At 38.4% G+C, this 22,977-nt stretch overlaps 1 protein-coding gene across 1 annotated transcript in view; it reads left to right on the forward strand.

Annotated features, from left to right (window-relative positions):
* The window catches only part of SHB (SH2 domain containing adaptor protein B), a 143,612-nt gene that overhangs the window by 74,314 nt on the left and 46,321 nt on the right, over nt 1-22,977 (forward strand). The window contains exon 3 of the mRNA XM_081941304.1: nt 12,001-12,216. Within this exon, the coding sequence (XP_081797430.1) occupies nt 12,001-12,216 (216 nt within the window). The remainder of the gene's footprint in view (nt 1-12,000; nt 12,217-22,977) is intronic.

Genomic DNA, 22,977 nt, shown 5'->3' on the forward strand with positions numbered 1-22,977 from the left:
CTGCTCGGCCGGTCTGCCGATCATCCGCTGACCCCTAAAGAAGAAGGATCAGCTGCGGGAATCCGGCAGAGCAGCATGCGGAGCCGCGCGGAGACGGGCTCTGCGCGCTGCTCTGCCAGACCTCCCGCAGGCGATCCTTCTTCTTTAGGGGTTAGCGGATGATCGGCAGAGCAGCGTGCAGAGCCCAGCTCCGCACGCTGCTCTGCCGGATTCCCGCAGCCGATCCTTCTTCTTGCTGCAACCCGGACAGCGCTACGCCCATCTCCCCATTGTCCGAGTTGCAGCAAGAAGAAGGATCGGCTGCGGGAATCCGGCAGAGCAGCGTGCGGAGCCGGGCGGGAAGGGAAAACGAGGCTTCTTTGCCAGCCTCCCAGCTGGCAAAACAGAAATTTTTGCCAACTGGAAGGTACGTATGTGTGTGTGAGAGGGGGGGGGAGAGTGAGAAAGAAAGAGTAAGAGAGAAAGGAAGGAAGGGAGAGAGAGAGACAAAGGTAGAAAGAAAGAAAGAACGTTGGAGAGAGAGAGACACAAGAAAGGAAGGAAGGAAAGGAAGGAAGGAAGGAAGGAAAGAAAGAGGGAGAGAGAGACACAAGAAAGAAAGGAAGAAGGAAGGAAGGAAGGAAGAAAAAGAAAGAAAGAAAGAAAAAAGAAAGAAAGAAAGAAAGAAAGAAAGAAAGAAAGAAAGAAAGAAAGAAAGAAAGAAAAAGGAAGAGAACTTATGATCACAATTGAGCCCAAAGTTTTGGTTGCTAAGCAAGAGCATTGTTAAATGAGTTTCATTCATGAGTTTTTACAATCTCCTTTCCAGGAGCATTCACTCAAACCAGATGCATATGAGGGGGTTAGAGACCACCAGATGAAATATGGGGGTTAGAAAGCACCAGATGAGATATGAGGGGTTATGAGACCACTAGATGAAATATGGCTGGATAAGAGAGCACCAGATGAAATATAAGTGGGGAGGGGAAATGAAGAACATATTGGTAATATTGACAGTTCTTTCATTTCTGGATTTCTTGCTGTTTCTTGCTCTGACTGTTAATGAGAGTAAAGATAGTTCTTAATATGTTACATGGTTGACATAAAATTGTTCTTAAACTGCTGTTAACTTTATACAGTTGATATAAAATATTTTACTATAGTATTTGGTTCATAATCTTTTTTGTCTAGATTTTCCTCCTTTAAAATTGGGTGCGTCTTGTATTCCGGAGCGTCCTATAGGGCGAAAAATACGGTACTTGCCAATAGAAAGCACGAAGGAAAAAAGTTGTCTAGGCTTCCTCTGCTCACTTCCTCTGCTGGTATATAGAAATGCTACAAACTTCATATAGGTTCTTTTTTTAAAATATACAGAGAGTGATTTCTTCTAGCATAGTTATTTATGTGACTTATACTCTTAATTAACTCAGAACGTGATATTTAGGATGCAATCAGAATGTCTTCAGACATTAGAGGAGGAAAAACAGTGCTGCAGGACAGAACTGCTTACATTCTCTCGCGCTTCTTCCTGGTACTTGGCTAGATCTGAAACGATCAACTAAAAACCTCCAATGGGTCGTTGGTATGGATGCCCCTTCTGCTCTTGCCTGACTTCTTTCTCCACTATATGTATGTGTCCACTGAGTAACAAAAACTCTGCACGTATGTGTCATACTCTCCAAACATCATCTGTGCTTTTAGAGTGCAGATCTCTCTTCTCTTCCATCCCTTTTCTTTCATGGCCTCTGTAGTTAGGTCTATAAAGCCCATCTTGGAAAAGATGCATGTGCCTGAGTCAGAGGTGGGTTCTGGCAGGTACCACTGCCGGTTCGCTCATGTGTGTGCACGCATGTGCACACGCATGCTTGATGCGCACTGCGCATGCTTGCACAGTGCAATTAAAATTGTTCTGCGCATGTGCAGAGCTGAAAAACAAGATGGGGGCACTTATGGTACCCCCCGGGGAACCGGTTTGGGGGCATGTCAGACCTGGGTCGTTGCAGGTTCCAGCGACCCAGGCCACCAAACCACTACCGGTTTGGACAAAGTAGGAACCCACCACTGGCCTGAGTCATCATTTAACAGATTTAATGGTTTGTTTCATTGTATAGAATGCTGCCTTATTCAATTGAGAGAGAAAGTAAAGTATATGTTTTAAATCTATTTCCATTACCGGGCCTCAACCCCATCCTCATTTTTCTCTCCATTTCCCCCCATTCTGTAAATTGTGCATGCCAAATCTGGTTTTGAAATAAAATGCCATTTTCTGACCCATTTTTTTAAAAAAAGTCATATCACAAGCTGTATCTTAAGGTAGAAATGCTGTCTCCTAAAAAGTTTGCCCAGTCCAAAGTTCCTTTGGAGCCAAGATATATTGTTGATTGTGGGATTCTTTTTGTTTTGATGAGCTCAAATGCAGTTGCTGACTGAGGAACAGAAAAATTCCAGGGCAATGCAGTTGATGCTATCACAGGAAAAATAAAACCAAATAATTACTTTTCCTAAGAATGATGGGCTAAAACTAAAACATTTTTGTCTTTGCCTAAAGTCTTGCTTTTGCATAAATAATTACATGGGTTTTTAAATTTGCTGCTTCATTGTTGAAGAATGCTTCTGCTGTTGATGTTGGATCCTGTCAGAAATAAATATATCAAAACCTAAAACTGAGGAACAGGGAGTGACTAGAATGGAATCCATTGGGTCACTCACAGTTCATTTTCTTACAGTAGAGTTAGGACATCCAAAAATGGGATGCCACCATCTGTCTCACTATAAGGGCCAAGGTTAGAGATGTTCTGGGTCCACCTCTTATAGGAGGGGAATACCCAATTCCTCAGTTGTCTAGTTATGTTATATATCAGTGATGGCGAACCTTTTTTGGCTCGCGTGCCAAAAGTGGGGGGAGCGCAGGGGGGTCGTGTGCGGGCGTGCCGTACCCATAATGCAATGCACGCCCCCCCCAGTGCGCATGCGTGCACTACAGGCGCGACCCCCCCATTTTTACATGCTTTTTTCGCCCTCCCCAGGCTCCAGAGGCTTTATAGGAGTCTGGGGAGGGCGAAAAGAGCCTCCCACGCACCCCCTGAAGGCCCTCCGGAGGCTTCAGGGATCGTCCGGAGGCTTCCCTGACGCCTTCAGAGCGCTCAAAATGACCCTCCGAGCAAACCGGAAGTCGCTTCCGGATTGCTCGGAGGGTCGTTTTAAGCATTCCAAAGGCTTCAGGGAAGCCTCCGGACGATCCCTGAAGCCTCTGGAGGGCCTCCGGGGGGGTGGGGGTGGCTCTTTTTACCCCCCCCCCCCCGGCTCCTATAAAGCCTCTGGAGCCTGGGGAGGGCGAAAAATGGCTTTAAAAAAGGGTGAACTCAGCTGGCCAAGCGCGCACATGTGCGCTGGCCAGGTGACAGGGCAGCGCCTCGTGTGCCCTGACAAATGGCTCCACGTGCCACCTGTGGCACGCGTGCCATAGGTTCGCCATCACTGTTATATATGTTTCTCATTTTCTGTGGGTTTTAATAAGATTCTCCAGTGTACAACTTCTCAAGTCCTTCTGCAGACACCCTGTGGCAGCAGTAGTCTCAAGGGCAATAACGAATACAGACTGAGTAAATAACCCCAGGCACCTACAGTGTTTATCAGCTCATTGCTTTATGCCATTCCTCAAGTCATACACCACGCCAAAACACCAAATAGTCCTGAAGGCCATAACTCAGGGTAAGCAGGTAATCAAACAGCTCACATGATAATATATTTTTCCAGCTCATGCTTTGTATCTTTCATTGTTCTCAAGAAGATCAAAGAACGATACATTATCCTGCACCTGAACTGGATGAACTTCCCTATCCGAAAGGAAAATCCTGAGATCCCTCATCAAATTTATACCACACCACATTTAAAAACAAAACTTCAGCGGCTCATAGTAACAACAATGCATTATAATGCCAGAGAATCTATAAGGTCTTATAAGACAAATGCATTTTTTTTAAAAAAAAAACTTAGTATTTTGGCCTACCTCAGCCCTATTTTCAATAGAGGCAGATAATGTTGTGTGCAAAGAAGCATCCAAGGGAGCCCATTTCATCAAGTCATCTCTATCACAAGAAATGATGTGTCCTAGCCCTGTAGGATAGACCTAACTAAGAAACCAATGCCATGTAGGTCTAGAACTACTAGCTCGCCTGAAATTCAGTTTCCTTATCCTCTTTTTATTCAGGCTGGTTAGTGGTTTAAACTTTTAGCATTAGAGGCAAGATATCTAAGATAGGGTGGACAAAAAACACAGCTGGAAAGACAAGAGCAATGAGGCAAGAGAAGCTGGGACTGGGAAATTGAAAAACTAAGGACGAGAGAAAGAAAATGACCAGAGAGAAACCTTGTCTCTGAGGAAATTGCAACTGTAACTTCATCTCTCCAAGTACTTTCATGTCCGTATTTTTATTTTAATTATTCGTTGTGTGTTAAGTTTGGAAAATCTTAAAACTTCTTAACTCTTTGGTGATTAGCTCTGTGATTCATTTGCTAAACACGATTCTCTCTAGATGTGAAATACACCACACTTTGATTTCTGCTACAATGTTTATTCATGCCATGCTCTGCCAAGTATCAAATGATTACACATTTTTTAAATCCCTAGATAACTTTCTCCTTAAATATTGTAGGAAGTGCTGTCACGGAATTTCCATCACATGCCAGCATTTATTGTGTTCTTCCTAGGAAGGTGAGTCAAATCCTCACATCCTCACAATGAACAAAATATCCTAGCCTTAGGTACAGGAAAATGACTCTTATCTAAGTAATTACCAGAAATATTCCCTGCATTCTCAAAACAACGTGTTTTTTTTGGCCATGCCCCACCTAAGCACCTCTAAAATCCTGATCCCCCCCCCCCTCCCCGTGAAATATAATTCTTACTTTACTCAAAAAGTGAACTCTACTCACACGGAGGAAGCCGAACGTGGTTTAAACAAGGTTCAAATTGCCCCCATTAAAAATCAAATTGCCCCCCTGTGGGACATAGATTCCCATAGTTGGGAATCATTGGCCTAGAGTGACCAGAAAATACAGTTGGTCGTGCAGCCATGTTAGTCGCCTTGGCTGGTGGCAGCTGTTCCTGGCTTCCGTAATTCTGTGACTAATTCTTCAGTATCAATCCTCTGACATGTTTGCTATTCTTCCTCATTAAGAAAAGCTCTGTTTACTTTCTTGGGATGCAATAGTGAGCCTGGAATAACCTTTTGCTCCTGCTTTGTGTTCTGTTTCCTTCAGAGAAAAAGAAAACGCCTTCTTATTATATGCATTTGTGAACAAAGCAAGGGATAGTTTTCATTTACCCAATTTTAGATCACTTGACATTTTTTAAAAAAGAGAAAACCAGAAACATAATTCTTTCTTACGTCTACCAAAAATGTAACCTTGCAGTGTATCAGTAAGCATTCTGTTCCTTCAAGGAAGTCTCAGCTTCTATCATTCCTTCTATCTTGAATAATCAAGTCACACAAACAGTGCAGAAATGTGGCTGAATGGGAACCAAAAGGAGAAGAGGCACCAAATCATGGAGAGTCAGGATAGACAAGTTTGGAGCTCAAAGTCTGTGGAGATTCTTAGTCATCCAGGTCACGGGTGTCAAACTCATTGCATCATGTTGCTGTCACGTGATGATTGTGACGTTTTTCTCTTCGCGGAGCTGGGATGGGCTTTGCCTGCACATGAAGCATCCAGCCTGCAGGCTACCAGTTTGACACCCCTGATCCAGGTTATGGTAGTCTCAAAGGTGCTTTTTTCAAGAGGCACAGATGGCACAGCATAGGAGAACAAACCCATCAAGACAAGATTCAGCAATCCATCTTTAAAAAACAAAAGCCACTCTTTTGAAAACAGGAAAGCCCACATTTTGGACAGAGAGGACTGCTGGTTTGAAAGAGGGGTCAAAGAGGCCATCTATGTCAAAATTGAACATCCCTCTCTCAATAGACGGGAAGGAATATGACATCATCTGTCTCCAGCCTACAACACAGTCCTTTCAGCAGTTCCAAGAAGGATCTACACCCATTTGCAATACTCAGGTGATCCTGAGGACACAGACAAACCTCCAGGTGGCCTTAGCGACTCTTAAAGAGAATGCAAATGACGAGCTGACTGCAAGGAATATAAATCCTTCCATTTCCCACCATCCAGTCAGAACTGAAGCAGCTTCTTGGGTGAGAAGCAAAACATCTTCAAAGAAAAACAAGGAAGTCCAGATGCCCATTGAAAAAGCACCTTTGGAGCTCAAAGGAGCTTTTAATGAATGCATAGCCTATCAAATATTAGTGTTCCATTCAGTCAGATGTCGAATTAAGTTAGCTTATGTTAGCATATGATTGTTAAATGTTTATACCCTGTATTTTGCTCTGGGAGGTTGGGGGGAGGGAGGGTAGAGGGAGGGAAGGTGAGGGGGCAATATTTGTAAAATTTATTAAAACTTTTAATAATAATAAAAATATTAGTGTTCCATATGCACATCACCTGCTAATTATCTCTGTTATATTCTCCTATATTCCTTAGTTGCTTATTGGTTAAACCAAGAGTGGTTATTTATGTTTCTAGTGTAGAATGTAACTATTATGTCACTACACTATCTGCAGTGTTGTATCATTAATTTTATTTTTGTGTCCTGCTGCTAAAAATATCTTGTTATGAATACTTTATTGCCCTTATTTCTCGCCCCCCCTTGTTTGGACAAAATTGAATGGGTTGTCTGAAAGAGGCAATAATTTTCATATGGAGAAACTGGTTGCCTAGCTTCTGATAGCACTAATTCTGATAGCACTAAAGACTTCAAGAGGTGAACCAGATTTGATAATGAGATTTCCCCATCACATACACAGATCACATTAGAGTGATCAGATGAAGTACTGTACTTATTTAGCAATTTTTGCAATGAATTCCTCTGTTTAGATATAGTATTCAGTCAAAATGGTTTGCCTTAAAGGTGAATTAGCTGCGCTTTGCAAGGTGGTTAAATTCCTCATAATCAATAATAGTGATTGACCCAGCCTACATTATAAAAAATTCAGTTGTAACCAAATTGGTACATCTGATGCCATTTTTCACTTGCTCATTTTGGCTGAATGCTATTGAGGGAAGTAGATCTAATTACTTCATACAATTCATGATAATGTGACTTATCATGAATTGGATAAAGTTATTAGGTGCATTTGCCTCAATGGCATTTGCCACAATTCATGATAAGTCACATTTCTACCAGACACTGCATTCACATCGTTTTATTATGAATAATGTGAACACATTTTTGTCCTTGCCTTCTTCCAGGATATATTCTTTGATTTCCCAGTCTAACTTAACACTGTGGGATTCCTTATTGCTCCCCAACTGGTCAAAGATGACCAAGTAATTTCACTTGGCTGGTCAACTAAGACCAATGTAGTTTTAATGTCTCTTCATCTCAGGGTAAATAAAATAGTGCAATTCAGTTTTAGTTATTCACAGCAACATTTACTATCACAAACACAGGGAAGTGAAAGTACAGATAGTCCTTAACTTACAACTCGTAACTTAGCAATCGTTCAAAGTTATGATGAGCACCCAAGGGCTATATAAGACACAGATTTGAAGTTCCAACTGCCACCCCAGTCATGTGATCACATTTTGGGCACTTGATAGCCAGTCTGCATTTACAACTGTTCTGCAGTGTTCCATGATTACATGACATGCTTGACTATGTTTTTTGCCAGTAACTGCCATTTACTTCTGATTTCCAACAAAAACTGCCCATTGCAGAAAGTGAATTTGCTTAACAGCTGTAATGTTTGCATAATGGCCACCACAGAAAATATTGTAAAACCAAACATGGTCCCATGGTGGCCTGTTTAACAACTGGCACAACTTACAACCATAATTCTGGGCTCAATTACAGTTTTTAGTCAAGGACTACCTGTTCCTCGTTCTTTTGGTCAGTGGTATTTCAAGATGTGAGGAAATTGCTTTAAAAATTAATATAGCAGCAAAGAATTTGAGGAATCCTTTAATTAAATACCACATCTTTTAATTAAATATCATATCTGGTCTTCACTTTTAAAATTGTATCAGTAAAGTAATTCATAATGAATCGCATCTTCGTGTACAAAAGTATTTTTGAATACAAATGTTGACTATAGAAGTCTAAACTATTTTATGCTCATAGACTCACACATCCATAATATTGAGTTGTTGGGTTGAGTTTTGGTTTTATTGTTTGTTTTGGGGTAGTTTTTATTTGCTTTTCAAACTTTTACATAAATACATGTTCATATAGTTGCTGTATTAAGCTATCGAAAGCTGTCAAATTCTGTTTTTAATTGTTAGCCATTCAAAATCATTTGTGTGATATGGGCAGCAAAATTAAAATAGGTTATTTAAATCTATTAAATAAACAAACATAAATTGCAATATAAATTACAAGCAGTGATGCTTTAGCTAAAATTGTATTATTACATGGTTTGTCCTAGTCAGAAATTCAATATTGCAAATAATAGTAATGTTTATTTAATTTGTTTGCTGCCTGATTCTTAACAACTCTAGGTAGCTCACAACAATCAAAGAAGTTATAATAAAGCCAATGAATAAAAATATAAAGATGGCAAGTGCGATGAAGTGAGGATTATGTCTTTCTTGCCAGAGGCCTAGGTGAAGAGTTAGAAGCTTCATTTTCAGCATGTTATCACTACTGACAGATCAAGTTAAAGAAAAATGTAACAATTTCTAAAAATAAACAGAAAGTAACAATCAACATAGAAGAACAGGTACCAATGTTATTGCTAATCAGTATCTCTGGGCAAAATAGATAGATGCATTCCTTAACAATGTCTATTGAGGTCAATGCATTTTGGAGTCTTGCTCAAGACTGAATCAGGCTTGTTTTAATTTCCATCCTAGAAGATACAGGTTCTTTAATATCCAGTTCTATAGAGCTATGCATAAAAGAGGGGGTTAGAAAGGTTATTCATTATTAGTAAAATAGTGGTCATTATCCATGAGCAGGATTTACCTAGCATATAATTATTATATTATAGTATTGCTATCATATTTTACCCTGCTTTTTTTTTAATCTCAAGGCAGCGAAGATGTCTAATATTCCTGCGTCCTATTTTCCTCGCGAAAATGACACTGTGAGGTGATTTGGAGTGAGAGGCAGTCACTTAGCTAGCTTTCATGCCAAAAGAAGGCCTAAAATTGATTGTCTGCTAGTTTCTAGGCCATCACGTTAAACACCCAACCAAATTGCATAAATACTACATTCAACTCTGCAGTGTGTCGTACAGCATAGAATCATTCTATGACATTAAGGGTTTGCTGTATTGTTTTCAGTGGCAGTCATTTACTACCACTGGAGAATTAGATGCAGAATAACAGAGTTTGAAGGGATCTAGGGGGTCTTCTAGTCCAACCTCTGCTCAAGCAGAAAACACTATAACATTTCAGACAAACGGTTGCCCAATCTTTTTAAAAACATCCAGTGTTGGAACACACAGAACTTCTGGAGACAAGTCATTACACCAATTATTTGTTCAAACTGTCAGGAAACAGATACATATTTGGAATATAATTTAGCCACTTCTATTTCTCTCATGATCCTTCCTTCTATCTGCAGTGCTCTCATCCAAGTTGAGGAAGAATGCAATATATACCCAGAAATACAATATGGTGGTAGAAACAAAAGCAAAACACACATATTGTCCTGCTGTTCTAAGAACATGAGAAGAACAACAATAAAAAGTCTCCTACTGATTAAACAAAAGATGATCAAATTCTTGTCTGTTTTCTGTGTTCCCATAGTGGCCAGTCAGATGCCTTTGTAAGCTAGATAGATGTAGTATATAACAGCTCTCATTTCATTGGGATTCTCATTTCATTGGGATTCCTTTTCTAAGCTAAAACAATTTACTGCAAAGATATGTTTTGCCGGGGAAGGGGGGGGAATAGCCATACTTGGAATACCACAATTGTGAGTAATCTTTCCTACCAAGCTCGCTTCAGGGAACAGGGACACCACCAAACACCTTGAACTTTAATTCAGGGTTAGGCAGAGACCCAGATGGTCTGTCTACCAAGATACTTTTCCAAGATACTTTTTGACACCACAGTTTGTGCCAGGGGAAGTTTCCTGCCATTCTTTTCTAGCAGCCCCACGTGGTGTACCTTAGTACTCGTGAAGTTTAATATCCAAGTATAAAAGTTTCTGAGCATTTGAATAGCATGACTCAGATGTTTCCGGAAAGGGAAAGAGAGGGTGCTGTTAGTTATTACCATCAGTGACTCATTTAGTAGAAAAGCTGGATGAGGACACACCTGTAAACAGCACCTCTTCAAGAATTTCAAGATCTATTTCCAGAATATTTAACTTTCACCAGTGAAATTCTCCAGATATCCTTGGACAAAGGATTCTTGAATATTGCTAACATAACTCCCTCATAACAATGTTAAGATGAAATAAGATATACCTGAGAATGATGCTGTGATCTTCTGGAGGAAAAGGCAGCATGGAAATGTATAGTATCAGTCACATCATAGCTTTGGGGCCAAGGTTTAGTAGACAAGTAAATATAGAATGGTAGTCCTCAGGCAAGAAGGGGCTGACCTGGACATCCCAATTTAATTACCCTCACCAGCAAGTTACTTTTAATTTAATATTTAGAGGTAAAATCCATTTATAATTGCCAAACTCAGCTTGCATTAATATGCATGATTTTACAGACTTTTTTCATTAGAATTAAGACATTGAAAGATAACGTTAATCACAAGTGCCAAGCTTTGTGATGTAATCTTCAAAGAGAATTTGAAGTAGCTTCTACAAAGCCCTTTTGTTCACAATATTCATTTGATTTGCTCTGGCCACCCCGTTTCCATCTCCCCTAGGACTATTTCCCATGGTGTTATAATCTGGAAAGCTAGGGCCCCTAGTAAGTTGAGTTACCATACGTTGTAATTTCTTGATCATCCCAAGATGCATTTTAAAGCTTAGAGCAACAGTAGCAACAGCACGATAAATTTCATGATGAAAAAATGCCCCAGTTCTGCTTAGATATTCTATACCAGGCAAAGCTGTCAAAGTCCATCATGTTAACATAGTGCTTGGAGCATAGTTATAAAGGGGAAGGTGTCTTTTGATATCACTTTCAGGGAAACCCTTTACACCTATTGAACACAATTAAAATGCAAAACAACTTAAAGGTGCTTTGATATCTGTGTATTTAGATCAGCTCTATGCAGATACAGCATCTTGCCATTGTTCTTCTGTTTTTCTTTAACTATGGCATTATGACAACTAGAAAGCTTCATGACCTGTATTAGATTTGTTGGGTACCAAATTATGTGAGCTTTTTGTGAAGCAGCCTTCCCCTCCCGGACTCCAGAAAACTTAGTGGGACTTAGCATTGTTTATCATCATCACATCTAGATGCTATCACATTGGAGGAGATGTGTTAAGCCAGGAAGCTGCAACTTCACCAGCTCAGAAGCTAGCCTCAGACTCTGTAAATGCATAAGACGGCAAGATTCTTTTAGGCCATTTCAAGAGTTTTAAGGGATGAAATGTATACCTTAAACTTCTGAAAGACTTACAAAACTTATAAGAGAGAGAGAATGAGAGTGAGAAAGAAGGGTGAAAATGTCAGCACAGCCATTCTGGTGGGTTCAAGGACCAACATAAAGAATTCTCTTGATTCACACATAAATCCTTGGCATGTCCTTCCTGCTCTAAAATCTTGCTGAATTTATAGGAACCTATTTCCTATAGATTCTTAACTTTTCTGATATTTTGTTAGATTTATATTGCCATTTGGTAAACTGTTATCAGAGGCTTTGTTCTGTTTCTTCTTTTTCCAGTTTGAGAGAAGCTAAACATGAAAACCTTTAGCAGCTTGCATATCTACATTTTTCTTGTTGCTTAATGCTTATGTTTATATGAAGTTATACTACATAAACTTTTTTCCCCTGCCTGCTGATGCCAGCAGAAAAATTAATCCAATTACTTTCCCATTCTGACAGAGTTACAGAGGCAAGACAGTGGGAAGCCCCAGCAAAAAGACATCCAGCTGTATGACACACCTTACGAACCTGAAGGCAACTGTGTGGAATCTGATTCAGAAAGTGCTGTGAGTCAACGCCTGAGAGAGAGCAAGTTGCCACAGGATGATGATAGGCCTGCAGATGAGTATGACCAACCATGGGAATGGAATAAGGTCACCATTCCTGCTTTGGCAGGTGAGAGCCTCCGAAGGAAATCATTGCGGTTCTGTTGTGTGTCTTGCAGGAGATATTCAAGTATGGGGTGTTAATGTTGTTTTAGAGCAGTGGTTCTCAACCTTCCCAATGCCGTGACCCTTTAATACAGTTCCTCGTGTTGTGGTGACCCCCAACCATAAAATTGGTGTCTCAGTTCCTAAGACCATCGAAAATATGTGTTTTCCAATGGTCTTAGGCAACCCCTGTAAAAGGGTCGTTTGACCCCCAAAGGGGTCCCGACCCACAGGTTGCGCACCACTGTTTTAGAACATAATGGAATGATTTTGTGATGTCTAGTGTATGTTTATTGTGATCTAAGAAAATCAAACAGAAAGCCTTGTTGTTCAGAGGCAGCACACTTCTGAACAATAGACAGGGGAAATTGTCAAGACTGGGTCCATAGCTACAGGCATAGTACATAAATTCACAGTAGAATGTGCATTATCCTACAAAGGACCACTAAAAGCCTTTTCTGGAAATAGTCATAGCTCCATATCTGAATTCTTACCTCAGCTTTGCTTTTAATATGGCTAGGTGTCAGAAGATATTGGGGAATTGTGGTCTATCCAATTTGATAGGCAGTTTGTCAGAGTCAGTCATGGTAGCTAGGTCTCACAATGTGGCATCTGCACATAATATAACCATCTCTTCAACCAAATCTCGCAAAGCTTCAGAAGCTGAAAACAAGGGAAAAGAAATCATAGATAGGAATTTGTCATGGATGGATTTGTGGTTGCAGGACTGAATTTCATAGTTACAGAAAAATTCCAGTAACATTTGTTTACTATTTATTTTGCTGGAGCCAAAATAATGATGATTTTCTTTTTTAAAAACAATTTTTATTTATTTTATTTTTAAGCAAGCATAAAAATAAAAATAAACCATCTTCCATTACAAATTGTAGAAAGTGTGTCAGTTGGTTACAGTATTTCCATGCATCTCTTCCATAATCACCACCTGCTTTTCATATCAAATCACATATTTTAAATTCACCTATATTCATGTATATCACAATTATTATACCTCGACCTTAATTTGACTATAATTGTTTTTACATCCTTTTATATATAATATTCAAAATCTAGAATAAGATTATATAACATTCCATTAAATCATGCTAAAATTATCCAATCACAATACAATTTTATAATATATTCTAGATAAAGCTTTTAAACCTTCTCTCATAATCTCCATGTGTTGTTTATATAAAATGTTATATTATCAAACTAATATATCTATATGTATTGTTATCATTATTAATCATTATTTAACTATAGCTATTGTCACTTCATTTTATACATACTACTAGTAAACTAAATTTAGCTTAGTTTTTATTATACATTTTCATTGCATCAACCTGCATCCCTCCAGCAATAGTATGGTCTTATATCTCTTGCCATTTATAATATTGATGTTCTAGTTGCTTTCTTAATAAATCTTGTATAAACCTCCCTTGGCAACATGCTGTTCCTTTCGTATCCCACAAAAGCTTGAAACCCAACATCTGCTCTTTCCATCAGCTTATCTTTGGTTATCGCTAGTGCTTCTATCAAGATTTCTCTCCTTATGTCCGTCAATTTTTCCCTCTTTTCTTCTTCTGTGCTTTGAAGTCTGAGGTAGAGTTCCAATCCATCCATCTCCCCTTTCCATATTCCGCTTTTGTCATTACCAACCATGCTCACTTTGTTGTCAGTATCCACAGTTTTCTTATCTCTTTGCTCATTTTTTTCTTCCATCTTTTGAACTCTGTCCTCCACTTTCTTCATTTGGTAAACATCCTCAGTTTCTCCATCAGATCTTTCTCTTTTGTATTCCATATTCTCCAATCTCTTTTCAATTCTTTCTGTCACAACTAATAGATTTTGAATTTCAAACATAATCATTTGCAATGTTACAGTTTCTTTTTCCTACTCAGCCATTCTTTCAATTTTGCAGACACTGCCACTATAGGGTTCAAGGCTATTTTAATAAACTTCAAACAGGTTCATTTATTATCTTTCAAGTCAAAATGTTGTCTTCCCTCCAATAGCTAGTGATAGAACTTCCAAAAAGCACTGTATAAACAACTTGTGCTCTTCCTACTATCACTGTCAGTAAACAAACTGAAAGAACCTTGAATCTCAAGTGATCAAAGAGAAAGAAGAAAAAACAATGTCTCCAGCCTCTAAGTGGCAGTGTAATTGCTTTTCCTCCTGTTGTTACAACCCTCTTTATAATCCTTCTTATTATCTTCTTTATATTCCAAGCTTAAGAAAGAAAGAAAAACCTTAAATGGAGATCAAAAACAATCCAATCAATCAAATCAAGCATTATTAAAAAAAGGAGAATTTTAATCCATAAGTATAAGCAAAAGTGAAAAAAGAAGAAGAAAGAATTAATCCATTCAGTTTAAAAAATAGGGAGCCCCTGCAAAAATTCCATCCATGAGAAAAAGAAAAATTAGAAACTGGATAACACACTAAGTTCAATGCAGATCAATTTCTCTGCCTACAGTCTTTTGTCTTCAATCTTAACTTAACTTGGATAGTCTCTTCCTCTAATAATAAAATTTCCTCACCAATTCGACACACTTTCTCTTTCCACTTTCTTCCCATTCCGGAACTGTCCCAACTTCAGCAGCTTCATTAGCAGTGTTTCTGTCGCCAGGAAAAAAGGCTATTCCTGGATCTTTCAGGGACTTTGCAGTGTCCCTGAGATCAGCAGGAGGTGCTCTTCTCAATCACCATCTCTGTGGGGCGGTTTAGGTCCAAATGGACCGTCCAGTGGCAGGAATTCAACTGCAATCTCGGAACACCAAGATTGCATGTTGTGCCATCACAACATCAGCTCTCTTCCAGCAATGATGATTTTCAGAGTCCTTGTGCCTGTTCCATATTTAACTTCACAGAGACTTACATTTTCATAAAAGTTTAGATTTTTGATGGAGTGACATAGAGGGAGTTTTCAATTTTCTCTTACCTGATGATACATTGCTTTTTGAAAGTGAATTAATCTGACAACCCAAAAGGCATAGTTTAGTATCAGTCATATATAGATTCAGATTAGTAGATGAGGTTGCTACACAGTCATTTAGGAGATTATTCAACACATCTTTGCTGTCTTGAAATGCATGTAAGGTAGGAAATTGAAATTATATCAGCTGAAAAAAATGAGCATTAGATGAAATTTCAGGAGTTGTTTTTAAGATTGTTTTTATCGCATTGCAAAAGCTACTATACTGTGTCTTTCAATTTTTTGCCGATGAAGCTATTTTATTTAGTGATATAGATTTCTCTGCTATCTTTTTCTCTCTCCTTCTCTTTCTCTCTGCTATTTTCTGTATAACTATATATTTGTATCCAAAACACTGATACATGAATAGATTATAGCAGATAGATTGTGCCTTAGGTGCCTCTCATATCTGCTACTGCAAATCCTCCATACCTCACAGAGGTGCATTGCAGAGCACACTTGCCCTTTCTCACTATGCCCTTCAGAATTGAATTTAAATCATTTTAAAACGCTTATTGTCTTTAATTTCACATACTTTATTCTCCTACTAAATCTTAACAACCTGATTGGCAGGAGGAATGAACTACCTTCCTAAATCATTGAGATGCAGACCAGAGTTGTTGATGTGTCTGCTGCTGTCTAAGGTATTGCCTTTCTGTGTATAATAAGCCCTGAGGAGATGCTACTTCATTTCTTTTCACTTGAAATCAATGCTACGGTAACTCATAACTATATAACCAGATTCTGGAATGATTCCTTATTGTTAATTGAATTTCTGGTACAAGTGTGTTGAGGCATTTGCTGTTAACAGAAGAGATTCCCTAACCAGCTTTCTGGGCAGAGGATTGTATTTTGATGTTATGCTTAATTTGGTTGCAATTAATGAGGCAACATCTGTTTGTTAGAAAGTATTGTTCTGTACAACTGGGTGGAACTTTAACCTGTGTGAAACTGCATTTGTAGAAGATAAATAGCAATATATATCAATGGTGACTTTTTCTGTGTATGCTAATGCTTTCTACTGATTTTCTGCTTAGCTGAAGATTCTAATTAGCAGTTTTGCTCATCCAGTACATACTAAGAGTAAATAGGTATTTAGTGTTCAGGATTGTAGCCAGAAAGGAGAAGCTGAATGTCTCGTGAAATATTGTAGAATTCTCCTCTAATTTTTTTAAGATGTCATAAAGTTTTAAGAATGTTCTCATTTGGGGCAAGGGGACATATGTGCACTGTGCTTAAAAGTTTGTGAATCGTTTTAGATTTTCAATATTTGCATCAATATGACCTAAAGTGTGGCCTGTTCACTATATAAGTCTTAAAACTTAAAACCCAGTTAAATAAATGAGTGAAAAATTACTCTTGACTTACAACCGGTCATTTAATGACCATTTGCAGTTATTACAGCATCAAAAAGGCTGCTTGCCTGCCTGTAAAGCACTTCCAGCCATCATAAAACGTCTTGCCACTCCCTCTTTAGGTTTAGGTGACAGTTTGGGACCTTGGCAACCTGCTTATATGTACAACTGTTTGCCAAATGCCCTGCAATTATGGATACTCCATTTGCAATATTCTCTGCTGGCTTCCCCAGAAAGTCAATAGGGAAGCTGGAGGAAAAGTTGCAAGCCAAGGGGATGTTGGATGTCAGCTCCATTCCCCCAGCATGACAAGGAATTTCCCCTTCATGCAGGGAGGGGAAATCCTCCCACATGCTAGAGGAACAGACCTCAAATCTGGTGAAAATCCTAGCAAACAGATGTCATTTGTGCCATTCAGGATTCTGGAATTGGCTTTTGTTTTCCCCTCCCTTCCGGAAAGTTCAGAAAAGTTTCACTTACTGAGGGAAGGAGAAAACATATAGGAACAGATCTCAGTTCTAGCAAAAATGCTATTGAACATCAGTATTCATGCAAGTATTCTCCTTTGTGGGGCAGGGTGAAGGTCCAGATCTCCTAAGTGTCGTGGGACACTTTGTGCTCTCTCCTGGAGGTCCAGTTAACAATCCACACTGTTGCATAATGACAGCAACTGGAGAGCCAGGATTGCTGTCATTAAGCAAAGTAGTTACATGGCATCTCACTTGATGACTGCTTCAATCAGTGACCAAAATTCCCAGCCCAATTATGATCATAAGTGGAGAATTTCTTGTATGCTTCTTCATGACCCTGAGGAAAATGATCCAATACTACATATTTGTGTTTTGCAAAATTATGTGACTCTTTGCTTTCAGTAACAGGTGTGCGCATTTCCAATAGCTGTTGATGAGTTCTGTGCATTAGCTTGGAAGAGTTTTATTACATCCCTCCAAACAAAACAGCTTCAGGGATGTTGGTGAGCTTTCTCACACTTTAGGTCCTTCCACAATATTTCTATAGGATTAAGGTCAAGAGTTTGAGTTGGCCATTCTAAAACATTAGCTTTCTTCTAATTTATTTAATTTATGAAAATAAGTATTTGATAGTGAATACCCAGAATGTTGTTACTTAAACAAGGCAGATGATGACATCTGATCATCATCCACTTATTAAAATACCTGACTCTTAATTTCTCTTTAAATAAACCAATAATCCTGAAGGTTCCCATATTTTTGCCACATATAGGTATGTAGGTTTGGTTTATTTTCCTAAATAAATCAATGAACAAGTATAATGTTTTTATACTTATTTGCTTAATTGGATTTTCCTTATTGAAATGTAGGGCTTGTGTAGAGAACAGATCATGTTTTAAGCTGTATTGATGCAGAAATACTGAAAATTAAAAAGGGTTCCCAAACTTTTAAGCACCACTATATTCAATTGCTTATAATTAAGCCTTCTCCAACCAGTGTCTCAGCATGGCTATTTGGAAGACTGACAAGAATTTGACATTATTTTATTGTCAATGGAGGCAGAAAACTTTTTAAAACTTGAAAATGACATCCTAACTGTCATCACTATTAGCATTAAACAGTCTTGTTCACTTAAATTCCTTCCTTCCTTCTTTCTTTTTTTCCTCCCTTCCTGTTTTGGGCAGTGTGAACTAGATTGCTCCATTCTGCTGCATGACTAGGCCTGTTCTATTATTTAAAAATGAAAAGCTCTGAGCATCATTTTAGTAATTAAATTATTTCTTGCCAGACCTATTACTTTACATATTTCATGTCTTTCTTCTTTTTAAATTATACAGTACCGCAACATTACTTCTCAGGATATTACTATAAAACTACCAAATATATATCTATATTCTGCTGTCAGGACAAGGTTAAACTTCAAAATTGCAAAACAAGAGTACCAATGTTTAAGCATCTGAAACAAAATAACCACCAGATTGACTCTCATAGAGAAGAAAAAATAAATTTTGCTCAAATAATTCTGGTTTTATTCCAGAAAAAAATGGGTCTTAGAAAAAATAAAAAGATAAAAACCAACGCAACTTTAAAGTTCAGACACTTCTAGAGAGCCAGTGATGTAATGTTATGAATTATAATGTACTATTCTGACTGGAAGATTGACTGTATCGTGGGGTACAAAAATTAGGAAAACAAATGCATGCCACTTTAAGCAGAAAAGTGGGAGTATTAATCAGTCATATAGGTATCATAAGTTATCATAAAATAATATAGTTAAGATCCTGTTCTAAGACACATGAATAACACAGAAATGTTTATGAAACTGAAAACTGTTCTCATTTATTAAAGACAATAGTGCAGTGATGGCTAACCTTTTCGGCATCAAGTACTGAAACTGGAGTGTGCGCATTCTCGCACCCAAGCACCAAAAACCAGAAGAGTGCAGCTAGCCAATGCGCACAGCAGCATGTGCACCGGACAGCTGCCCTCTCTTCCAGGAATCCGGAAGAGCAGCTGGATGCCACACGCGTGTGTGACGGACCAGCTATCCAGCACGCATGCAAACCCAGAAGAACAGCTGCCGACAATGCGTGTGCTCAGAGAGGGCTCTGCATGCCACCTTTTGCATGCTTGCCATAGGTTCACCATCACTGCAATAGTGTATCTTAAGACATGAATTTAGCAGGAATTGTTTGGTTGGTTGGTTCATTGATTGACTGATAGTGTGCAATCAAGTCATTTTTGATTCCTGGCATCCAAATAGATAGTGTTTCTCTATGATGAAAATGATTGCCACTATAAGTCTATCCACCTTCCTGGTGGTGGTTGTCCTCTTCCCCTCTTTCTTTCCATCTTTCCCAGCATTAAAATCTTCTAAGTCAACTAAGTCTTTGTATAATGTGCCCGGAGTAGAATAATTTGAGCTTGATAACTGAACAGGAATAGTCTGCCTCAAACAATCTTGGATTATTGGAGCATATAAGGAAATAGTGATGTATTTCTGTGACAGAAACTTGCCTCAGTTTGGGTATAGCTTTGACGTTTCCCGCTACTGAGAATTATTCAAATCAGACATCGTATGAAATTATTGCTTCAATATCTAAACACGCGACAGAAAAAGCACAGCCAAAATTGGTTCACTGCTTAATAGGAAGAACAAAATGCACCTTATGGTGCTCCTTTTTTCATGAATTAAGTAAAACTTAGTCTAACCAACACAGAGCTAAAGCCAACAATGTTTCTTTATTGCTTTGCAGCCTGTAATTACAATTGGATGTATTGCTAGAGATTTCTTAATTTTTCTTAAAGCCACTTTCATATTAAATACTTTAAATGTTGTTGTATTCAGTTGCTTCAGTTAGTAGCATGAACCTGGATAGATTTCTGTTTAAATTCAGCATACCTAGTTTAATCATATATGCTAACTTTAATACCTGCAGAATGTGGTAGTTCTTCATCTAGAATGGGAAAAAAATTATATGAGTTTGCTTCATTTATATTTGCTTGATAGAAGGATTATTTATTTTATAAGGTTCTTGGATAGAAAACAGACACTACTTTAGTAGAAACAGAATAGGTTTATATAGAAGACATTGCTTTGCAGAAACAGAATAAGTTTATAATAATGCTTGCTAGAAAACTTTTTAAATAATATGGGAAGCCAAGCTAGACAGCAAAATATATTGGATCCATAGATAATGCCATCTATTACACACAGATAAAGCTTTTGCTACTACTTTGTCTCATGAGCAGATATTTTTAATCTGTCCAAACAATTGTTAAGTCTTGCTGTCTATAAGTAGGAGATGCTAGACATTGAGGCTTTTTGGATTGGAGAGCCAGTTAGAGATGATCCTACTGCTATGGGGTATCTAATCTATGATGTTCAGTTTTCCGGAATCTGGTGTCTTCCAGTAACTAGAATGTAGTTATCCAATCTTTCTATCTTTAGAAGTATTCTACTAGTTGAGGCTAGAAACTGAACATTAGACTAATTGTCTCCAGTTCAAAAGAAGCTTTATTTATAGAAAAAAGAAACTCCTAACGTAGAGGCTATGTTAGCCAAGATTTTTATAGGAAATCCATGATGGCTGTTAATTCTGAGAATTGCAGCACTAAGACATTTGGAGTGTGCCAGTTAGGAAAAAATTGAACAAGAGATCTGGATCTTGAATCCCAGTTCAGGAATATAAAAAATCATTTTTTAAAAAAGCGATAGCTTTATTATAAAAATAAAAACCATAAAAATATGGTATGATGTTTTCATACTTTAGTAATCACTGACCATAATTCTTCAAATTAAGAAAATTAATTGTTTTTATTTTAAGTAAAATTATAAATGGGTTGTCCTGGTAATCAAGGCATGACAAGTATTACAAGCTGCATAAAAATTGTTGTCATATTGAAGAAATCATACAGATCTGATAATGGTAACTGTACATAAAAATTCAGAATTGTTTCGGTACTTCACCCAATAGCAATGTTATGAAATGGGCTCTTGAATCCTTATAGAAGGTGTAGTATAATAGGTCATAGGCTGTGGATTCAAGTGGGTCCTTCCCAAGGGTGCAGCCTTAGTCATAAAAAATTTATAAAATTTCCCTTAAGGCACAGCTGTTGGAAAGGCATTTAGACGTGCTAATGTTGTTCAAGTTCTTTAGAGGTTGGCAATGGTTATTTGATTTAAATGTCTTGGCAGACTGAAAAAAGGGGGCTTGGCTGCTTGGAAAACACATTCCCAGCAAGGTCCAACTGACCAGTTGTATTGCTTGAGTGGACTCAGTTAAAATCCACCATCAAAATAACCTATTTTGAGGACCCTTATTATTCCAGATTTTGCCAGGATGATCCTTGTCACATTGATTCCTAATTATCTACCATAATCAACAAATTTAGATTTCCTGAACATAAATTAATAACTTTAACCAGTGAGCCATAATATATCCATGCACCTAGTAATGCAGAAGAGGAGCAACTATCTCGCTGTTTACAAAGATTCAGGGTCAGGGTTATGGATCTTATGCTGCACCTCAGATTGTTCACCCCAATACTCAACCTAGTTTCTCTAAACCACAGGTGTCAAATTCGCAGCATCATGTTGCCATCGTGTGATGTTTCATGATGTTTTTCCCATTCGCGGAGCTGGGGTGGGCATGGCCTGCACGTCACGCATCCAGACTGCAGGCCACCAGTTGAAATCTCCACTCTAAACTGTCTCTAATGAGAACAAAAGAGCATGTCTTTGTGTTAAGTGGAGGGTGCTGTTCCCAATGCCACCCGCTGGAAATTGTGATTGATCCAAATAGTGTTACCCTGTTTCCCCAAAAATAAGATCTCCCCAGATAATAAGCCCAATCGGAGTTTTAAGTGCATATGCTAAAATAAGCCCTCCCCTGAATATAAACCCTCCCTGAGCAGATTGTCCCCGCCATTTCCTGTGGTTGCTTGCCATGAAGACAACGCCAGGTGAGGCTGGAGGGGGTTGGAAAGGGAAGGGGAATATGTCCCCTGCACCGTGTAACAGAGTGAGCTCCCATTACTTGTCCCAGCTTCCGCCAACCTAGCAGTTTGAAAGCATATAAAAATGCAAGTAGAAAAATAGGAACCACCTTTGGTGGGAAGGTAAAAGTGTGCTGTGCACCTTCGACATTTAGTCATGCTGGCCACATGATCACTGAGACGTCTTCGGATAGCACTAATTCTTCAGTTTTGAAACGGAGATGAGCACCACCCCCTAGAGTCGGGAACGACTAGCACATATGTGTGAGGGGAATCTTTACCTTTACATTTAAGGCAATTATGCTACTTTGATTCAAAAAACCTAGAGGTGTTCTGCTTGGAGAAGCATAGGCAAAGCATATAAGTCTACTGGCAGCATTCATATTCTGCCCACATAGGACGATTGAAGTGGTTATATCCCAAATATGTGTTTAGTAGATAACCATGTTTTTCTCCTCTTGTTTAAAGCAGAAGCCAAATACTGGTATTTCCCCACAAATTTTATAGAAATTACAATCTTTAGAAATGGTAGTGAATCTTTGAATCTTTGGAAATGGTAGTGCAGTGATATGAATTTAACTCAGGGTAAATGGACATTCAAAGAGAAGAATATTTATTGTGACCTTTTTCTTTTCCATTTAAGTAGCAGCCATTCTTTTCACTTTTTAAAATCAGATATTGCTTTTTTTCTATTATTCCCTCAACCTACAGAATTAAACTGAGGACAAACATTATTGTAAAATCCATTGTTCCGGTATGAAAAACCAACAGTCTCAGTGTAACATAGCATCTCCATATCCTTAGAAACCTTCTGTAAATAGACAAGATTGGAGATGTACATTTAATTTCATTCACTCATCCTTCCAAATCCAGCACTATTGCATAATGCATGTTAGAAATTTCATTATAAGTAGTTCCTAAAAAAT

This window comes from Natrix helvetica, assembly GCF_964273705.1.
Source record: "Natrix helvetica genome assembly, chromosome: 2".
NCBI classification, from domain to species: Eukaryota; Metazoa; Chordata; class Lepidosauria; order Squamata; family Natricidae; genus Natrix; species Natrix helvetica.